This window comes from Protopterus annectens, chromosome 6.part0 (assembly GCF_019279795.1).
Source record: "Protopterus annectens isolate FY-2018-M chromosome 6.part0, PAN1.0, whole genome shotgun sequence".
NCBI lineage: Eukaryota > Metazoa > Chordata > Ceratodontiformes > Protopteridae > Protopterus > Protopterus annectens.
The window spans coordinates 989,004,962-989,022,422 of record NC_056737.1 but is presented as its reverse complement, the minus strand read 5'-3'; the positions used below and the strand labels follow the sequence as shown (position 1 = coordinate 989,022,422).

General features: G+C 42.4%; 1 protein-coding gene across 1 annotated transcript in view; it reads right to left on the bottom strand.

Moving 5' to 3' along the window:
• LTBP2 (latent transforming growth factor beta binding protein 2) overlaps nucleotides 1-17,461 on the bottom strand; it is a 3,457,946-nt gene that overhangs the window by 1,324,367 nt on the left and 2,116,118 nt on the right. The window contains exon 11 of the mRNA XM_044074624.1: nucleotides 1,173-1,337. Within this exon, the coding sequence (XP_043930559.1) occupies nucleotides 1,173-1,337 (165 nt within the window). The remainder of the gene's footprint in view (nucleotides 1-1,172; nucleotides 1,338-17,461) is intronic.

The window sequence follows — 17,461 nt, the reverse complement described above, 5'->3', positions numbered from 1 at the left end:
GGAATGTCCTTCACATGCTCCCACCTAAAACACCCACACCACTAACTACACTCCTAAATCATTTTTCTTTGCTAAATGTAACAATATGTCATACATCTTTCCAAATTATTCTTTATATTATATATTACTATTATTATTATACATTTTTCCTATTTCTTTTGCATGCCCCTCTCTAGCCTGCCTTACACATATTCTCAGACTGACACTCTCTTAATTGCTAAGCAGTGTATCTATTAATGTAAAACTGTTATTTCCTGTACATAATAATTTTGATATAATACACTCACATTATCTGTTACTAATGTGGCAACTTTCTGTGTTTTTTGCCTTTTACAAAACTCTGTACTTATATTTTGTAATGTCGCAAATGTCTGTATTTGTATTAGAAGCTTTTCTCCTCGGGTCTCCACTGAAAATGGGTCACAAGCCCAGCTGGACTAACCTGGTTAACAAACAAACAAACAATAAATAAATAAATAAATATACATAGCATCCCACCATGCACAATAAATATCTAATACGAAGGATCCCAGTTTACCGACTACACAGCAAATGTGAAGGATCACACTGTATAGAATAAAGAGTGACCACACAACCACACACTGTTCACAATAAGCAGCAAAAGCAGAATTCCAATGTACATAATAAGTAGCAAACATGGAGGAGCACACTATGCAGGAAAAAAATGCAACCACACAGGATTCCAATGCATAGAACAGCTAGCAAAAACAAAGAATGCAGTTCACTGGTAGATCACACTTTGTACAGTAAACAGCAAATACACACAGAATAGCAAACACACAGAATCATCAAGTACAGAACAAACAGTATACAGGCATGCATGGTCTCACTCTTCAGATATATCGCTGTCAAGTTCACACGTTGCTTCTTGAGGACAAACTTCTAAAATTCAGAAACAGAAGAGTAGCATCAGATACTGCTTTGAACAGAGGGTAGCATCAGGTACTGCTTTTAACAGAGGGTAGCATCAGGTACTGCTTTTAACAGAGGGTAGCATCAGGTACTGCTTTTAACAGAGGGTAGCATCAGGTACTGCTTTTAACAGAGGGTAGCATCAATTAGGAGGCTGCAGAAATGTGTATATCCAAGGGAATTCTCTTATAAGTAAAGGTAGAGAAGGATTTTATCTAGGAATGACCAGCTCACATTACCTGATCCAAGCAGAGGACATCGTTCACACTTCCTTCCCCATGCTTGGCCAACACGGCTGCAGCAGCAAATTTGTTTGGTGATGCGTTGAACGAGCGGTAATGAGCATGTAGCACCATGCGTTGATCGGTAACACAGTCCCTGTATTTCTGACACAGCTTTGTCCGCTGGAGAGAAAAATTGCATGAAAATTAGTAAAGAAGGTATAAACGCATTCAGTGTGCCACACCACAACCCCAAAACCCCATATTCCACTTCAGCAATACTACAAACAATAATTTCTACTATTTCAACACTAGCTAATTTAATAACTTGTGTGATGTGAGAGGAAAAGACTTACATTCACTGATCTCACAAATTCAAATACACATTACAAGTGCAGCATTCATACCATATAATATTAGACACTACTGAGGCTTATGACTGAGTGACTGATCATAATCAGTTTGGTAATGCTTAGAGAAATGGATTGAAGAAATCCTTCATATGAGAGATCAGTTTCTTGACTCCATTTTAAGAACACATAAACAACAGTTATGACTGGTGATCTGATCGTAATTTGTTATGGTACATTCATCATTAGCTCTCCCCATGTACTAGTAACTTACAGAGAAAAAAAAGGAAAGGTAGGGGCACAAAGTGTTTTCCATCTTTAAGTGCTGTAACACACATACCACTACCACAAGGATGGAGGGCAGAAGCAGAGTTCCCTTGATCAACACGCAGCTTTAAAAGCTGTTAGACACTTCAGTCTGCCACACCTATTTTTGTGACTGCAGGAAACGCATTACAGCTTTTCATAGTTTCATAGTTTCATAGTATAGTACTAGGCTATCTGCCCTGGGGCATTTGTAAGCCTAGCCATAGTGATGTGGCTTTTGCCACCCCATGAAATGGTACAAAAAATGTACAGAATAAATTTAGAATACTGTGCCTCTGTCTAGTAGTGACAATGAAGGTCCCCTTATATAATAGAATTAGTTTACTGTGCCCCTGTCTAGCAGTGACACAGATGTGACCCCTGGGGTAAACTTACGAACTCCCATCCACTCATCAAGATTTCTCTTGAAGAGAGTCAGTGAGGGGCTCTGCCTAATATGAACTGGGATCTTGTTCCAAAGCATGGGAAGCCTCTGGGTTATGAATCTATCCCTCCAGCATGTCCTATTCATACTTGTGCCGAGGTTTAAGTCTTTAGCTCTCGTGGTCCTGATGGATTTGGATTTTTTGAGGTGGAGCATGTCCATCAGATCCTGATTGGACATGGCCTTGTATGTCAGGCAGAGATCACCTCTGAGCAGGCGGTATGCTACTGAATAGAGCTGAAGTTTCTTTAGTCTGGCAGAATAAGACATATGTTGGAGACCCTTGATCCTCTTGGTGAGGTACTTTTGTGGTCTCTCCAGCTGTTGCAAATGCCGGGTGAGGTACATACCAAATGGGGCATTGTTATTCAATCATGGGTCTGATGAGGGAGGAGTATAGGGGTACAATGACATCCTTGGATCTGGATGTGAATCCCTTCATGATGAGGTGTGCAAGGTAGAATGTTTTTCTAACCACTTTGGCAACGTGGGTGTCAAATGAGAGGTCGCTGTCGACTTGGGTCCCTAGGTCTCTGATTACTTTTTCCGTACTCAGTGGGTTGCTGTCTATGTGATAATTTGTGGGTACTTTGTTTTCCCAAAGGGGATGACTATACATTTTTTGGCATTTAGTTTAAGACCGTGACTCCGGCACCAGTTGTCCATTTCTGTGAGGCCTTTTTGTAGGATGTATGTGTCCGCTGGTGTATCGACTATGGTGCCTAGTTTGCAGTCATCTGAGAACTTTGTCAGCCACAACCCTCCCATGTTTGCTTTGACATCTGAGAAATAAATGCCGAACAAGAGGGGTCCCAGGACAGATCACTGTGGGACACCACTTGTGACTGGCTTTGAGTCTGACATTGCTCCAGTGATTTTAACTTTATGGGTTCTGTCCTTTAGCCAGTTTTCAACCCATCTAGTGACATAAGGGTTTACGTTTAAGCTGTTGAGCTTATCTATGATGCCTGAGTGGGGTATTGTGTCGAAGGCCTTAGCCAAGTCCAGGTAGGCTGTATGGACTGCTTTGCCCTCATCAATGGCTCTAGTGAGTGTTTCAAAAGTCAACCAGGTTCAAAAGGCAGGATCTGCCCTTTACAAAGCCAAACTGGGTGGGGTCAAGTGTCTGTAGGTCCCCTATGTCTCTGTTTATGAGTTCCATAATGATTCTTTCCATAGCTTTGCAGACCAGGCTGGTTAAGCTTATGGGGCGGTAGTTCCCAGGGTCTGTAGAGGTGCCCCCTTTGTGGAGTGGGACCACTGTTGCTGTACGCCAGTGTTCAGGTACATATCCTGAAGTAAGGCTAAGGTTAAATAGCATTTTTATGTGTGGGTTTAGCTCCTCTTGGAGTTCACGTAACACGCAACCCGGGATACCGCCAGGTCCCATTGATGCTGTGTTTTTAGCTTTGTTTAGGGCGGTTCTCACTTGGACATCTGAGATGACAGGGAGATCACATTCAGCTGGGATAAGTATTTCTTCTTTTGGGGGTGAGGGAGGGGAGAAATTTGCACTGAACCTGTCAGCCAGAATGTTGGCAATATCTGTGGGTTCAGTGTATTTTTTGTTGTTGTGAACTAACTCTGAGCATATCTGAGGGTTTCCGCCCAGGTTTCTAACATAGCTGAAGAAGGCTTTGTGGTTATCTTTAGTGTCCTTAGCGATTTTTCTCTCAAAGTTGGCCTTGGATGTTTTTATGAGAATGTAGTTTTCTGCTTATGTTGATCAGAGATGTCTTCCCTTCATGGGATTTTGCTCTGATGTGCAGTAGCTTCCTTCTTTTGTTATACAATTTGTTAATGGCTGAGGTCCACCAGACAGGACACTTGCCTTTGGTGGAGAGGGACTTGGATTTATTTGGGATTGCATGATCCATGCATTCTTGAAGATGTCCATAGAAAGCATTTGTGAAGGATTCGGCATTGTGGGATGTGGTATCCACTGGCACAGTGGGCTTAAAGGATACCATCTCAGTCTTAAGAAGAGTGAAGTCTGCTTTTGAGAAGTTTTTCACTATGGTCTTTTGTGCTGGGGTGGAGGTGGGATATGTATATCCAGGGTGATTAGTTTGTGGTCAGATCTCACTAGTGAGGGATATACTTCCGGTGTGGAGCATTTTGTCCCCATGTTTGTGATGATCAGGTCTAGTATACTATCTCCCCTAGTGGGAGAGGTGACTAGTTGTTCCAGTGCATTTGAATTTATGAATTCCAGGAACCTTTGGGCTAGGGTATTAGGGCTAGAATAATGTACCCAATCTATGTTTGGGTAGTTGAAGTCTCCCAGTATGATGGTATTTTGTGATACATTCATATCCTCCAATGTCTTCAGGAAGGCTGAGTGGGGTTCCTGAGATTGGGAGGGTGGTCTGTAACATGCTACCAGTTGTATAGCAGTTTTGCCTATGGTTAGTTGCACCTGTATGGTCTCTGATGCTTCATGTGTTGCTACTAACCTGGAGGTGTGGGTGTCCTTGATGAATATGGACACTCCCCTCCCTTTGTGGTTCGGCCCGGGTTTTGGGGCGAAAAGCATGATATGAGGTATAGCCTGGTAGTGCTGGGGTGCTCTCAGGAGCTTTGAACCAGGTTTCAGTTACTGCACAGACATCGATGTTCTCCATGCTGAGGAGTGCATCGAGTGCCTGCATCTTGAGATTTAGACTTCTGGTGTTGAGCAGCATTACCCTTATTTTTTTCCATTTTTGTTTTCTAAGGAGGTGGGTTTGTCTTTTGAGCCTTGCCTAAAAAGTCACTATGGGGTGGCAAGAGCCTTAGCCAATATCCGAAGCCCAGTGGTGACAGGTGTAAGCCATCCCTTGGAAGCAGCGTGGCTTGTCCAACATGTCATCCCAGGCAGACAGACATTGGATCCCCTTAGAATGACACCAGTACTTGAGCCAATTATTAAAGCTGATCATCTTGTCTTTGTATTGTGGTATCATTCTTGGTGAGGGCAAGATGCTGCTCAGGGTCAGGGTCATACCAGCCTGGGCTACATAATTGGAGAGCTCCTCTATGTCTCTTTTCATGTAGTCCAGGGAGGTACGTCTCAGGTCATTCACGCCAGCATGGACAATGACGTAGCATATTTGTACTTGCTTTGGAGTGACTTGAGTGCGTGTGTTATGTGGCGGATCCTAGCTCCTGATAGACAGCTCACAGTCACCCTCTCCTTGTTCAGCCTGGTCAGTGGGACATCAGTGTGTCTGACTATAGAGTCACCTATTACTAGTGTATCAGGCATGGTGTTTGGCCTTAAGGGCTGTGATTGGTTGACACACTGATTTATTGAAGTATGTGTTGCATGTGTTTTGTTTTGAGGTGGTGGATTTTTGGATGTCTGCTTTGGGAGCCTCTGTTGTTTTTTATTAGAGCCTCCGAGTATGTCTTTGTGTTTTTATGTGTTTGGTTTGCAGTTGTGGTAGGTCTATGTGGGACTGGGATTGTTGTGTGTGTGGTTACCATCTCCTCCTGTCTGGTCATGCCAGCCCTGAGTTGAGAGAGTTCAGCCTCCAGTTTGGCTATATAGTTGCATCTCTCACATGTCAGTCCAGGACAGATGATCCTCTTATGAGTGCACTGACTGGCTATTGCAGAGCATTTGCATTGACAAAGTCCACAAACCTCTTGAGCAAGCATGTTTGTGGTCATGTATGTTTCCCACTCAGTGTTTGGATAATTGAAATCACCTTGAGTAAGGTGTTGGGCTGTATGACAAGTGCTTCCAGTAAGTCCAGGTAAGTGGTCATGGTGGGGGACCTATAGGTAGCTATAATGTGGTAAGAGGCTTTACCAATAGTTAACTGGGCATGGAGTAGCTTAAGAGATTCATTCTGTTTGAGCATTCTTAAGGTGTACTTATCCTCAGTGAAGATGGATTCAACCTGTGAAAATGCTTTAGACACTGTTTGTGTCAGTTGATGTAAATGTTCCAGTTTAAGACAATAGCACAATCACTTTGCACAAAGAGGGACCATCAACTGATCCTGAGAATTATAGGCCCATATACAGCCTCATCTACAAGGTCATGGAAAGAATCATTATGGACCTAATTAACAAGGACATAGGTAATCTACAAACTCCAGACCTATCCCAATTCAGATTTGTTAAAGGTAGACCATGCCTGTTAAACATGGATGACGTCTTCAAGAAAATCGAAGCCAACCATCAACCAAAAACGCAAAAATCAATAAAAAATGTTATATACTTGAACAGCAAAAAAAAGCTTTATTCCATGGGTTGTTAGCGATTTCACGTCTACTCTGGACGCTTCTTCAGAAAAGTCTGAAGAAGCGTCCAGAGTAGACGTGAAAGCGCTAACAACCCATGGAATAAAGTTTTTTTTGCTGTTCAAGTATATAACATTTTTTATTGATTTTTACTTTTTTGGTTGATGGTTGGCTTTGATAGTCGTGGAGTACCTGCACCTTGATATTGACATTTTTTCATTTGGGGACATAGCAGGTACCTTACCCTGAGAGATCTCTGTTTATTTATCTTCAAGAAAATCATCAAAGCCCTGGACGAGGGAAGGACAGTGCATACCACCTATCCTGACCTAGCCAAGGCATATGACACAATCCCCCACTCAGGTATTATCCAATTGTGAATTAACCCCTGCATTACCAGATGGGTAGCCAACTGGCCCACCAACAGGACACATACTGTAAACGTGGACAACTTCATCTCTGGCAACACACAAGTCACCAGTGGCATACCACAGGGCTCTATACTGGGCCCTGTATTATTTATTTCTCAGAAGTCCAGGCAAACATGGAAGCCCTGTGGCTGGCGAAGTTTGCTGATGACTGCAAATGGGAGCAATCACTGTGCCCCCCATTGATGATAATATACTGCAGACAGGGATAATGCAGACATGATTGGTGCCAAAACCATGGATTAAAGCTAAATGCAAAAATAATGCATTATTAGTCCCTTTGGAAAGCTGACATCCCTGCTAATTACATTATGGGCAGCATCCCCCTAAGTGCAGACCCAGTGGTATGTGATCTGGGTATTCAGGTTGATAGCAACCTAAACTTTGACCACCACATATTCACAGTAGTGTGGAAATCCTTCTACAAGGCACATCCCATAAGTAAACGCATCACGTGTAAATCTAAGGATGTTATAATTCCATTATACTCAGCCCTCATCAGACCAGTACTCTAGTACGATGCTCCCTTTTGCATGAACCTCACCAGACATCTACAACAACTGGTGAGACCACAGAGGTTTTCCAACAAGAAATTACAGGTTACACCACACCAGTCACATGTGGAAATACTGAAAACCGTGTCACTGTATTCTATCTCCTACAGGTTGTGAAGGGTGACCTGTTCCTTGATTACAGGGCAGTTTCTAATCCAGCCCTGATGGAAATGCTGCACATTCATAAATCAAGCTGCAAGAGGGTTACTCGCTCCAGGGATTTTAACCTATCCTCTGACATGAACAGGTCATGCTGGAGAAATAGATATATCTCCCAGAGACTGCCACTTCTCTGGAACAAGCTTCCATTTCATTTGAAACAGAGCGCTTCCCTGACCCTCTTCAAAGGAAACCTAGATCAATGGATGGGTGACTCCAAATTCATGTCTAGGGTGGTGCCCATGTCCCTCCTGGATAGAGGAAGTTATTAACTATCATAGAGCCTTACCTCTGCAAACTTCACTCACCTAACCACTGACAATTGGGGCAACTCAGGATAAATACAGCTAGGCATGTAAGGGCTCTAGGGCTGTTAGCCTAGCAACCTATTATGATCCTATGAACCTATGTAGCAGTCCTGACACATTGTTGTCTTTACAAATACAATCAGCCTTGAGTGTATCATAACTGGCAATGAAAAGTGCAACTGTTTCTACTTCTGTTTTACAAAACATATATTTGTCTGTTTCTCGCACTTTTCCTATAGACTTTGTAAACCGATCTCTACACAGCCCACTAGCTTGAGCTGCCATCCCTGTTAGGGAGATAAGATATATGTTTTGACTGTTATGTGAATCTTGTGTTAGATTTTTAAGACATGGTCATAGAACAAACTCTGCCTGTAACTAAAGAGAAACACTGGAAGTGCTGGTACAACAACCCCTTTGGGGATGTAGAAAGGTTGTATCACAGCATTCCTTGCTATGGAAAATCCGATACTCTGACAGGAAACTTACAATGACAGAGTACATACATTAGCCATGTGGTGTATACATGATCCACTATATCTGCTGGAAATGTCCTACCTCTTGTCATATACATAATACTGGAAGGTGAGGGTTTGGTCTACCAAAAGCCACAGATATTTAAAGTATGGCACAGCCTAAATACGATCTTGATTGTTACACAGTATGTCCTAGTATTTAGGGACTATTGAAAACTTTTATCTAGAATGACAAATTATAGATTTGGTTTTATGTACTGATAGTATAGTATGTTTGTATTGTAGCTACCATTTAGAGAATTTAGAAATGTCATCCTCTAGTCCTTTTTTAATAGTGAAGTGGAAAGCATTGGCTCTATATTTGGCTGCATCATCTGTGAATGTAATAACTGGGGGTTGTCAGAGATCTGCAAGACGTTTGTCGATAAACACGGAGAATAACAGCGGGGGTAATACTAATTCCTGTGTGACACCTTTGGGTAGCAGACAGGAAGCAGACATAGCTGATCCAGTTTCAATTTTAAAGTATTTGTTACTTTTGCAAGTTTATGAAACAACGCAGGGTTTTCTGTGCTCATTCCTTCTCTAGCTGGCAACATGAGAGGGAATTCATAATCTGGAAAGTCAAAGGCCTTAGTAAGCACAATGAATACTGATCTTGTAAAACAATCCTTATCCATATTTTGGAGGCTATCGCCAGTGAGAGTGCAAATGGTTGTCACGGTGATCTGCTCTGACAAAATTACATGCTGACATCAAGAAAAGGTTCTGTATTGTTCAGTGTATTCATAGATCTGAATTAAGATTAGTATTTCAAAAATCTTTCAAGGTTGAGCTGTATCACTGCCTTTGAAAGTTTTAGGAACAGAATTGACAATGGCCTGCTTACACTCTGCTGGTATTGCATTTTTGTTGCGTTAGTGGTTGTAGAAGTGACAGGTGAAGAATTTTATGATGTTCATAATATTGATCATTGGTGCAGTAACTTTAGCAATTTGGGTTATTTCCTGCCATGGAAATAACAGTTGCCCAGCTTCCAAAGCTTCAGGACACCTTCCATGAGCCCAAAACCATCAGTCAGCTACTAAAAAGGCAAGTTTGGGCGCCAAGTCCTTTAGAGTTTTCTTGCTGCTGAAGAGTAAACTCCTCTGAGGCTTTTGAGGATCAACGGCCAGCTTGTGCTGTTCCTTTGTTGGGCAGATAGTTCCCTTTGGGGAAAAATATCCATTTTAAAAATTTGTTTGCTTTATAACACGTTCAGCTCGGTGCCTTCTGTGCGGAGTCTGCATGTCCTCACTGAGGTCGCATGGGTTTCCTCCAGGTCCTCCGGTTTACTCCCACATCCCAAAGACATGCTGTAGGTGGATCGGACACTCTAAATTGGCCCTAGGCGTGAGTGCGTGCATGTGTGTTCCTTCTGTGGAAGGTTGGGCGAAGGGCTGGCAACTCGACACTGTAAAACTCCACTGCCATTCATGAGCGGACAGGTGATCCACTGTGGCAACCCCTAACCAGGAAAAGCTGAAAGAAGTAGAAGTTTGCTTTATAACACTTTCCTGTTCTGGAAAGTTATTTTAAAGCTAGGAGTTTTTGTTTTAATGGACCTTCATGAGACTGTATTGTACTTTTAAGTGAGAGTGCACTTTTTTCCTGTCAGTTTAAAAGTTGTTTAAAGTATTTCAAAATAATTTTTTTTCTGTGGAGAAATTGTGTTTATTTTACTTTTGGGTCTGTCAAAGTTTTTAAAGTGCTTTTTACTGTGTTTTATGTCAAAAAGGGACTTTCAAAGACTTTAAATTTTTTACTGGTGTTTGTTGCTTGTTTCCCCTGGGAAAGAGGCACCATTTTCAGCTTGACCATTAAACCAAGGTCAGTCATTCTTCCAGCCAAGAAAAGAAAAAAAAACAAACAGCCATTGCCATCACAGCAGGCTAGCAATTTGCTTCAGTTGCAGGTGGGGGGCTCTGCCACAGCCACACTGCAGACAACTCATACTTTACCCCATATTACTCTAGTGTAGCACATACAGCTGCTATGGACCGGAGGGTTAGCCAAGGTCTCTACAGCTCCCGAGTTCCCCTCAGTGGACAAGGAAGAGTCTCTTTTGTTAGTCCTGAGAGAGGGAACAGGAAATGCTGTGCCCATCCCTGGGGAAGCAGCTGCTACCATTAGAAACAAAGTTGGCCCTATTTTTCCTGTCAAAAAGAAAAAGAAACAAAACATGCATCTACTACTCCTCACATTCATTGTACAGGAGTAGTTTACCGGGTATGGCTACTGATCCTTCTTATAAAGTAGTTTCTAGTAAAAGAAAGAGAGATATCCCATTTCCTGAAGTGATTCAAGATTCATGGTTTTCTCCTCAGATTTCTGGTTTAGACTCAGAGACCACCTCGGTTTCCGAGTCTCCTGGGGTGGGGGGCCTCTTTCTCTGTGACTATTTCCAGAATGTGTCAAGTGTTTTCAGTTGGAGAACACTGAGGTTTCTCAGTCCCACAGAAAATACTATAAGATCATAGGAGGTTACTAGGCTATTGGCCCTGTGCCCTTGTTTAGACAAGTCAGCACACAAAGACCCCTGTCTAGCAGGGACACAGGTGAAACCTCAGGGGTGTATTTTCTGTTTCCCATCCAGTTATCCAGGTTGTGCTTGACATGCTGACGGAGTCTATTCCACAGATGGGGGAGTCACTGAGACACAAATATGTCCCACCAACAAGTCCTACTGATATCACAAACCAGGTTGAGGTCACACGTATGGGTTGCTCGAGTGGAGCTTGACTTGTGGATATGCAGCAGTTCCATCAAGGCGGGGTCTGATATTGCTTTGTATTCCAGACAGAGGTCACCTCTGAGGAATCTATATAAAACTGACTAGAGGGACAGGGATTTTAGCCTATCTGTTTAGGGTAGATGTTTGAGGCCCTGGATTCTCCTGTTGAGAAACCTCTGTGACCTCTCCAGCGTCATGCATGTGTCTTGTGAGGTACATGCCAAAGGGGGCATTGTACTCAATAAATGGCCTTATAAGAGAAGAATACAGAGATGTTATGACCTCTTTGTCCCTAGATGTGAAACCCTTACCTATGAGATGGGCAATGTAAAAAGCTTTCCGTACAACAGAAGCAACATGGTGGTCAAAAGTAAGGTTGCTATCAACCTGGGTGCCCAAATACCTCACAACTGATTGTGTACTTAGGACATTGTTATTACTGTGATAATATGTGGGGATGTCACTCTCCTCAAAGGGGATGATGATGCATTTTTGGCATTCAGCTTGAGGCCATGTTTCTGGCACCAGTCATTTGTTTGGGCGAGACCCTCTTGGAGGACATCCACATTACTTGGAGAATTGATGCCTGTGCCTAGCTTGCAGTCATCTGCAAACTTGGTCAGCCATAGCCCACTGGCTTTGGCCTGCACCTCAGAGAAGTATATCCCAAATAACAGAGGCCCCAGACCAATCCCTGCGGTATGCCACTCATTATGGGTCTACTGCTTGAGGTAGCTTCTCCTATTTTAATTAGGTGAGTTTTGTCAGTGAGCCAGTTTGCTACCCATCTGGTAACATCTGGATTGATGCCTAGTGGAGAGAGTTTATCTACTATGCCTGAGAGGGGAATAGTGTTGAAGGCTTTGGCCATGTCAAGGTAGGGAGTGTGCACCATCTTCCCCTCATCCATGGCTTTGGTGACTGTCTCAAAGAAGTCAGCCAGATTTAACAGACATGACCTCCCTTTGACAAAGCCAAACTGTGTGGGGTCGAGTGTTTGGAGGTTGACAATGTCCCTGTTAATGAGGCCCATGATAACCCATTCCATGGCCTTGCAGATTAGGGTAATTAGGCTGAGGACAAAGCTGGTATTCAAGACTTGGTTGAATAGGGTGCCTAATGATGCTGCAAGTTCATGCCTGAGTTCATGTAAGATGCAGTCTGGGATGTTATCGGGTCCCATGGAGGCTGTATTTTTTGCCTTTGAGAGGGCAGTGATGACCTGTTCCCTAGAGATAAGGGATGGGGGGCAGGTACTGGGGATGTCCTGATTTACTGATTGGGCGGACAGAGGGGAGAAGGCTTTGCTGAATCTGTCAACAAGTAGATTGGTGATATCTACAGCATTTGTGTATGTGGTGTCCTTCACCACCAGTTCTGATCAGGTCTGAATGCTTCCTTTGAGATTGTGGACGTACATGAAGAAGGCCTTATGAATGTCTCTAATAGATGTGGCCAATTTGGACTCAAAGATGGCTTTAGAGGATTTCACTAGTGCTTTTATTTGCTTGTTCAGGCTAAGGAGAGATTGCTTCCAATTAGACACCTGCTCCTTCTTGGTCCTGGACAGCAACTTTTTCCTTTTGTTATACAGTTTATTTATTGCAGATGTCCACCAGACAGGTTTACTCTTTCTTGCGGAGGATGATTTTGTCCTATCGGATATTCCTGATTCCATGCATCTATATAAGTACTCGTATAGTACTTTGGTGTAGGTTTGGACATTGGTGCCAGTTCCAACAGAGGGGGAGGGGGCTGTGAAGTTGTTTACACCATTCCTCAGGAGGTTGTAATCAGCTTTGGAGAAGTTATTTGTTTGATCATAGCTAGAGGGGCTCAGGGGAGATGGTGACTTTGAAAGTGACTGCTTTATTGTAGAATCTTACCAGGGAGGATGATACCATAGGGGTGCTGTAGTGGTTAATCATGTTGGTTAATACCAAGTCCAAGATATTATCAGCTCTTCTGGGGGTATCAACTAGCTGTTCCAAGGCATTTGCATTGATAAAATCGAAGAATCTCTGGGCATTTGTGTTCTGGCATGAGTAGTTTTTCCAATCCATGGTTGGGTAATGAAAGTCATCCAGGATCAGGGTAAAGGGTTGAATCTTGATAGATATGAAGAGGTCCAGATAGGTGGTGTGGGCAACTTGAGTCAAATATGAGAGCCTGTAGCTAGCTATAATTTGAATAGTGGTCTTGTCAATGGTTGACTGCACCTGGAGTGTCTCCTGTGAGTCATACTGTTCGACCAGCCTGGAGGTGTGTGTGTCTTTAATATATGATGAAACTCCACCTCCTTTGGCTTTGTTGCTCACATTATTTGGTCTAAATGTATGATAGGATGAGTAACCAGGTAAGGCTAGGGCGCTCTCCGCAGCTTTGAACCAGGTTTCTGTGACTGCACAGATGTCAGCATTTTCAAGGGTTAAACACACTTGCAATGAGTGCAGTTTCATGTTTAGACTCCTAGCATTTAGCAGCATGACCTTTAATTTGCATTTTGTTGAAATTTTTTTGTTGGTAGTATCGACCTCATGACTTTTCCTAAAAAAGGCACTTTGTGGGAGGCAAGGGCCTTTTCCAGAAGCCTGAAGCCCAAGTGAGACAGATGCAGGCCATCTCTAGCAAAGCATCGTGGTCTGTCAATCATATCTTCCCAGGCTGTCAGGCACTGGATCCCCCTGGAATGACACCAGAAACAAAGGCAATTGTTAAAGTCAATCATTTTCTGTTTGCATTGAGGCATTATTCTGGGTGATGGTAGAATGCTGCTTAAGGCTAGGGACATACCTGCCTGGGACACATATTCAGTGAGCTCAATCATGTCTCTCTTCATTTAGTCCAGGGAGGTATGTCTCAAGTCGTTCATGCCAACATGGACTATGACAGAGTTGTAACAGTATCTGTTGTTGAGAGACTTGAGTGCGTGTGTGATATGGTGGATTCTGGCACCTGACAAACAACTAACTGTGACTTTCTCCTTATCCAGCCTGGTGAGAGGCACATTTGTGTGTCTCACAATGGAGTCTCCTATGACTAATATGTTGGGTTTATGGTTAGGCCTTAGTGATTGCGAGACACTGGTGTGTGGACTATGCATGGTATGTGGTGTGGAGGGTTGTGGAGTTCTTATGTGTTTTTGCCTCTGAGGTCTCCTTTGTTTGGGTTGGTTTTTGTGGAGAACCTCCGCATATGTGGGTGTGTGTTGTGTAGTTGTAGGTGGTGTTTGAGATGTAGTGATTGTGGTGACAACCTTCTCAGTGCCAGATATACTGGCTTGTGAGGGAGAGAGCACAGACTCTAGCTTCTTTATGTAATTGCATCTCTCACAGATTGTGCTCCTAGGTGATAGTAGTAGATGGTTGTCCATGTACATGAGGCAGTTGCTACACTGTCTCAGGATGCCCATATCAACCAGGCTGGCAGGAGAAACTGTAGGAAATTGTCTATCCATATTTGTCAGAATCTGAGGGAGAGAGGCCAGGTAAAGCTAAGGGGTAGGCCTCAACCCCAAGTGCTTAGACCAAAACTAAGAGGCTTAGAATAACACCTACAATTTAAATGGGCTAAAAACAAGCAGTAATAAATGCAGCAGTGAAGATGCAATTAAACATTTTAGAGAAGAAGTAGCTGAAAAAGCAAGATGAAGTTCGAGCAGGAGGAGGAAACACAAACACTGTAAAAACAGCTGGAGAAAGTTTTTTTTTTTTTTTTTTTTTTTAGTAAAGTGGAAAGGGAGAAAATTCAAGGTTAAGAAACTAAGGGGTTTGGCCTTCCCAAATGTTCTTTCTGTGTTTAGTAGAATGAGCTAATAACACTGGAATGGGAGGAATGTCCCACAGCAAAGTTACAATAGGGGGTAGGCAACTGCAGTGCAGTGGTATCCTCTGCAAGTTACATTTCTCCGTGGAAACAATTTGGTTTATATTGCAGAAGAGGTTTAAATCCCTAAACTGAGCATTTCTGATCGCATGTGATTTGCTGGCTAACAGTTACTGAAATGTGCGTGTGGTTTAGACTAAATTCTAGTTTAGTAGGGACATCATTGATTGGCATGTGTTGAAAGTTATTTAATCCTTTATGGCTGAGATACATTTTCAGCAGTTTAGGATAAAAAATATCTGGTGTGTGTGTGTGCGTGTGCATGCGTGTGCGTGTGTGCGCATGTGTGTATGTACGTGTGTGCGCGTGTGTGCATGTGCGTGTGTGTGCGTGTGCATGCGTGTGTGTGTGTGTGTGTGTGTGTCTGTATGTGTGTGCGTGTGTGTGTATATGTGTGTGTGTGTGTGTGTGTGTGTGTGTGTGTGTGTGTGTGTGTGTGTGTGGGGGTACAGTTTGTAATTTTTAGAGTAAATGGTATGGGGCAGTGGTCACTAAAGGAAGTCTGCAGGATCCCAGTATGAGAAATTTTGTTTGGAATGTGTGTTATTATTAGGTCCAGCAAGAGTATTCGCCTGATTTAAAATTAAGCCTTGTAGGCTCTTTAATTTTTGTGTTAGGCTAATATCAATAAGGCTGTCTACAGTATCAGTGGTATAACATATGAGAAGGTTCAGGAGTTATGATACCTTTGAGAGGTTTTTGGGTGTACTGGGATATGATCATTCACTACTTGGTGAAGTTGGAAGGTAGACTGCTCCAAGAATTTGACTGTTTGTTTTCCACTGGAAATTGAAAATGTGCCCGTTAGGGTCATGTTCATTTATTTGCATTTTTTTGTCCCTAGAAGCAGTGATTTAATGTTTTTGAGTAGGGCCAGATACCTCAAAAAACTCTAGTTCCCAGTCTGCAATTAAATAATTTCTCATATCTGGAAAAGTGTTGTTATAGCAATTCCAGCTATATCTTGTTCGAGGGAGGACAAAAATGAATCTAGCTGTTTAAGATTCTTTAGTATGATACCTGCATTAAGTAGGACAATTTTTAGGTGGCTGTTCTCATTTACTGGCATGGTACATTGGCTGGAAATAGACTACAGCTGATGCCATTGGTTGGTTTCCTAATCATTATGTGTTAAAGGGCATTTTAATAAGACAGGTTAATCTTATTGTGGTAAAGATGCAATGAAGGCTTTTTTCTTAGTTAGAAACACAGGGAGAGAGGTAAAAGTGAGGAAGAAAGTTTGCTAGCTCTGGTTTTTGATTATTAAGTCTGAAATCTGAGCAAAGTTGTGGTGGATAATTTGTATGAATGATGGTTTTCAGTACTCTGGATGGAGCGAGTCAGTTAGGATTTGGGTGGGTATTTAGTAGTAGAAGGGAGGATATGGCTGTAGAAGAAACGGAGGTATGTTCCCAGAGTTGTCATTATGAAGGCTGGAACAGATGTTGTTACAAGTATTAGGAAGTGGTGTGAGAGCTGACAATAAGTGACAGTTGACAGAGCAAGTGGTTGATAATGGATATGGATTGTATTTACTGTTTTAAGCAGCGAATGAGGAGTTGTGATTGCTGAAAGGTAGGGTGAGTGATGGGAAATATTCACTGTAATAAGACTAACGAGAATTTAAGGCTTCTGCAAGAGAGAATGTGGGGGGTGGGTTGGGGTGAGGGTTTTATGTGTTTGTAAGAATGTCTTATTTATTACTATTTATTTGATACAAAAGAGGGAAAATAATACGAATAATAAAACAAACTTTGTATTTTAACTTAGGCCACAAGAATGTCCAATACAAAATTTGCACACTATGGCAGAACCACAGTATCCTGAAGTTGTTATTGCAATTTTTGAATAAAAATTCTCAAATGACCTTGCACACCATCTCCTGCTGTGTCAAACCTGTTCTCATGTTGCTGATTCCTTTGTGTGTGTCAACAGTTTTTCAGATTTCTGAAATACACTGAGGCAAGTCTAGCCTTCTTTGCCAATTTGACCTCCCCCACCAGTGAGGCATGAGGCCCTTTGGCTAAATCACTTGGATTCTAATTACCAACCCTTCCTAACATCATGGATATTATAAAGAATGTGGACCTCTTGATTCTGACAGCAGCCCTCAGTTCTCTGATGCATCTCATTGGCCGTGTTTCCTACAGTATATGAACAGCATGTCATTCAACAACATTTCCAAGTACCATTGACATCCAATAAAATAAACAGATCCAAACAATTTAAAGTTTGTTTTTGTTACATCGGGAAAAGATGTTTGAGCAGCATTTACAGTTAGAAAGGAACCAATGAGTCTACCTCTGAAACATCACAGCAATGCAAAAGTTCTTGCCCCTGTCTTGCATATTTGGCCAAGTATCAGAGAAGCATCTGTGTTTTATTTGCTGT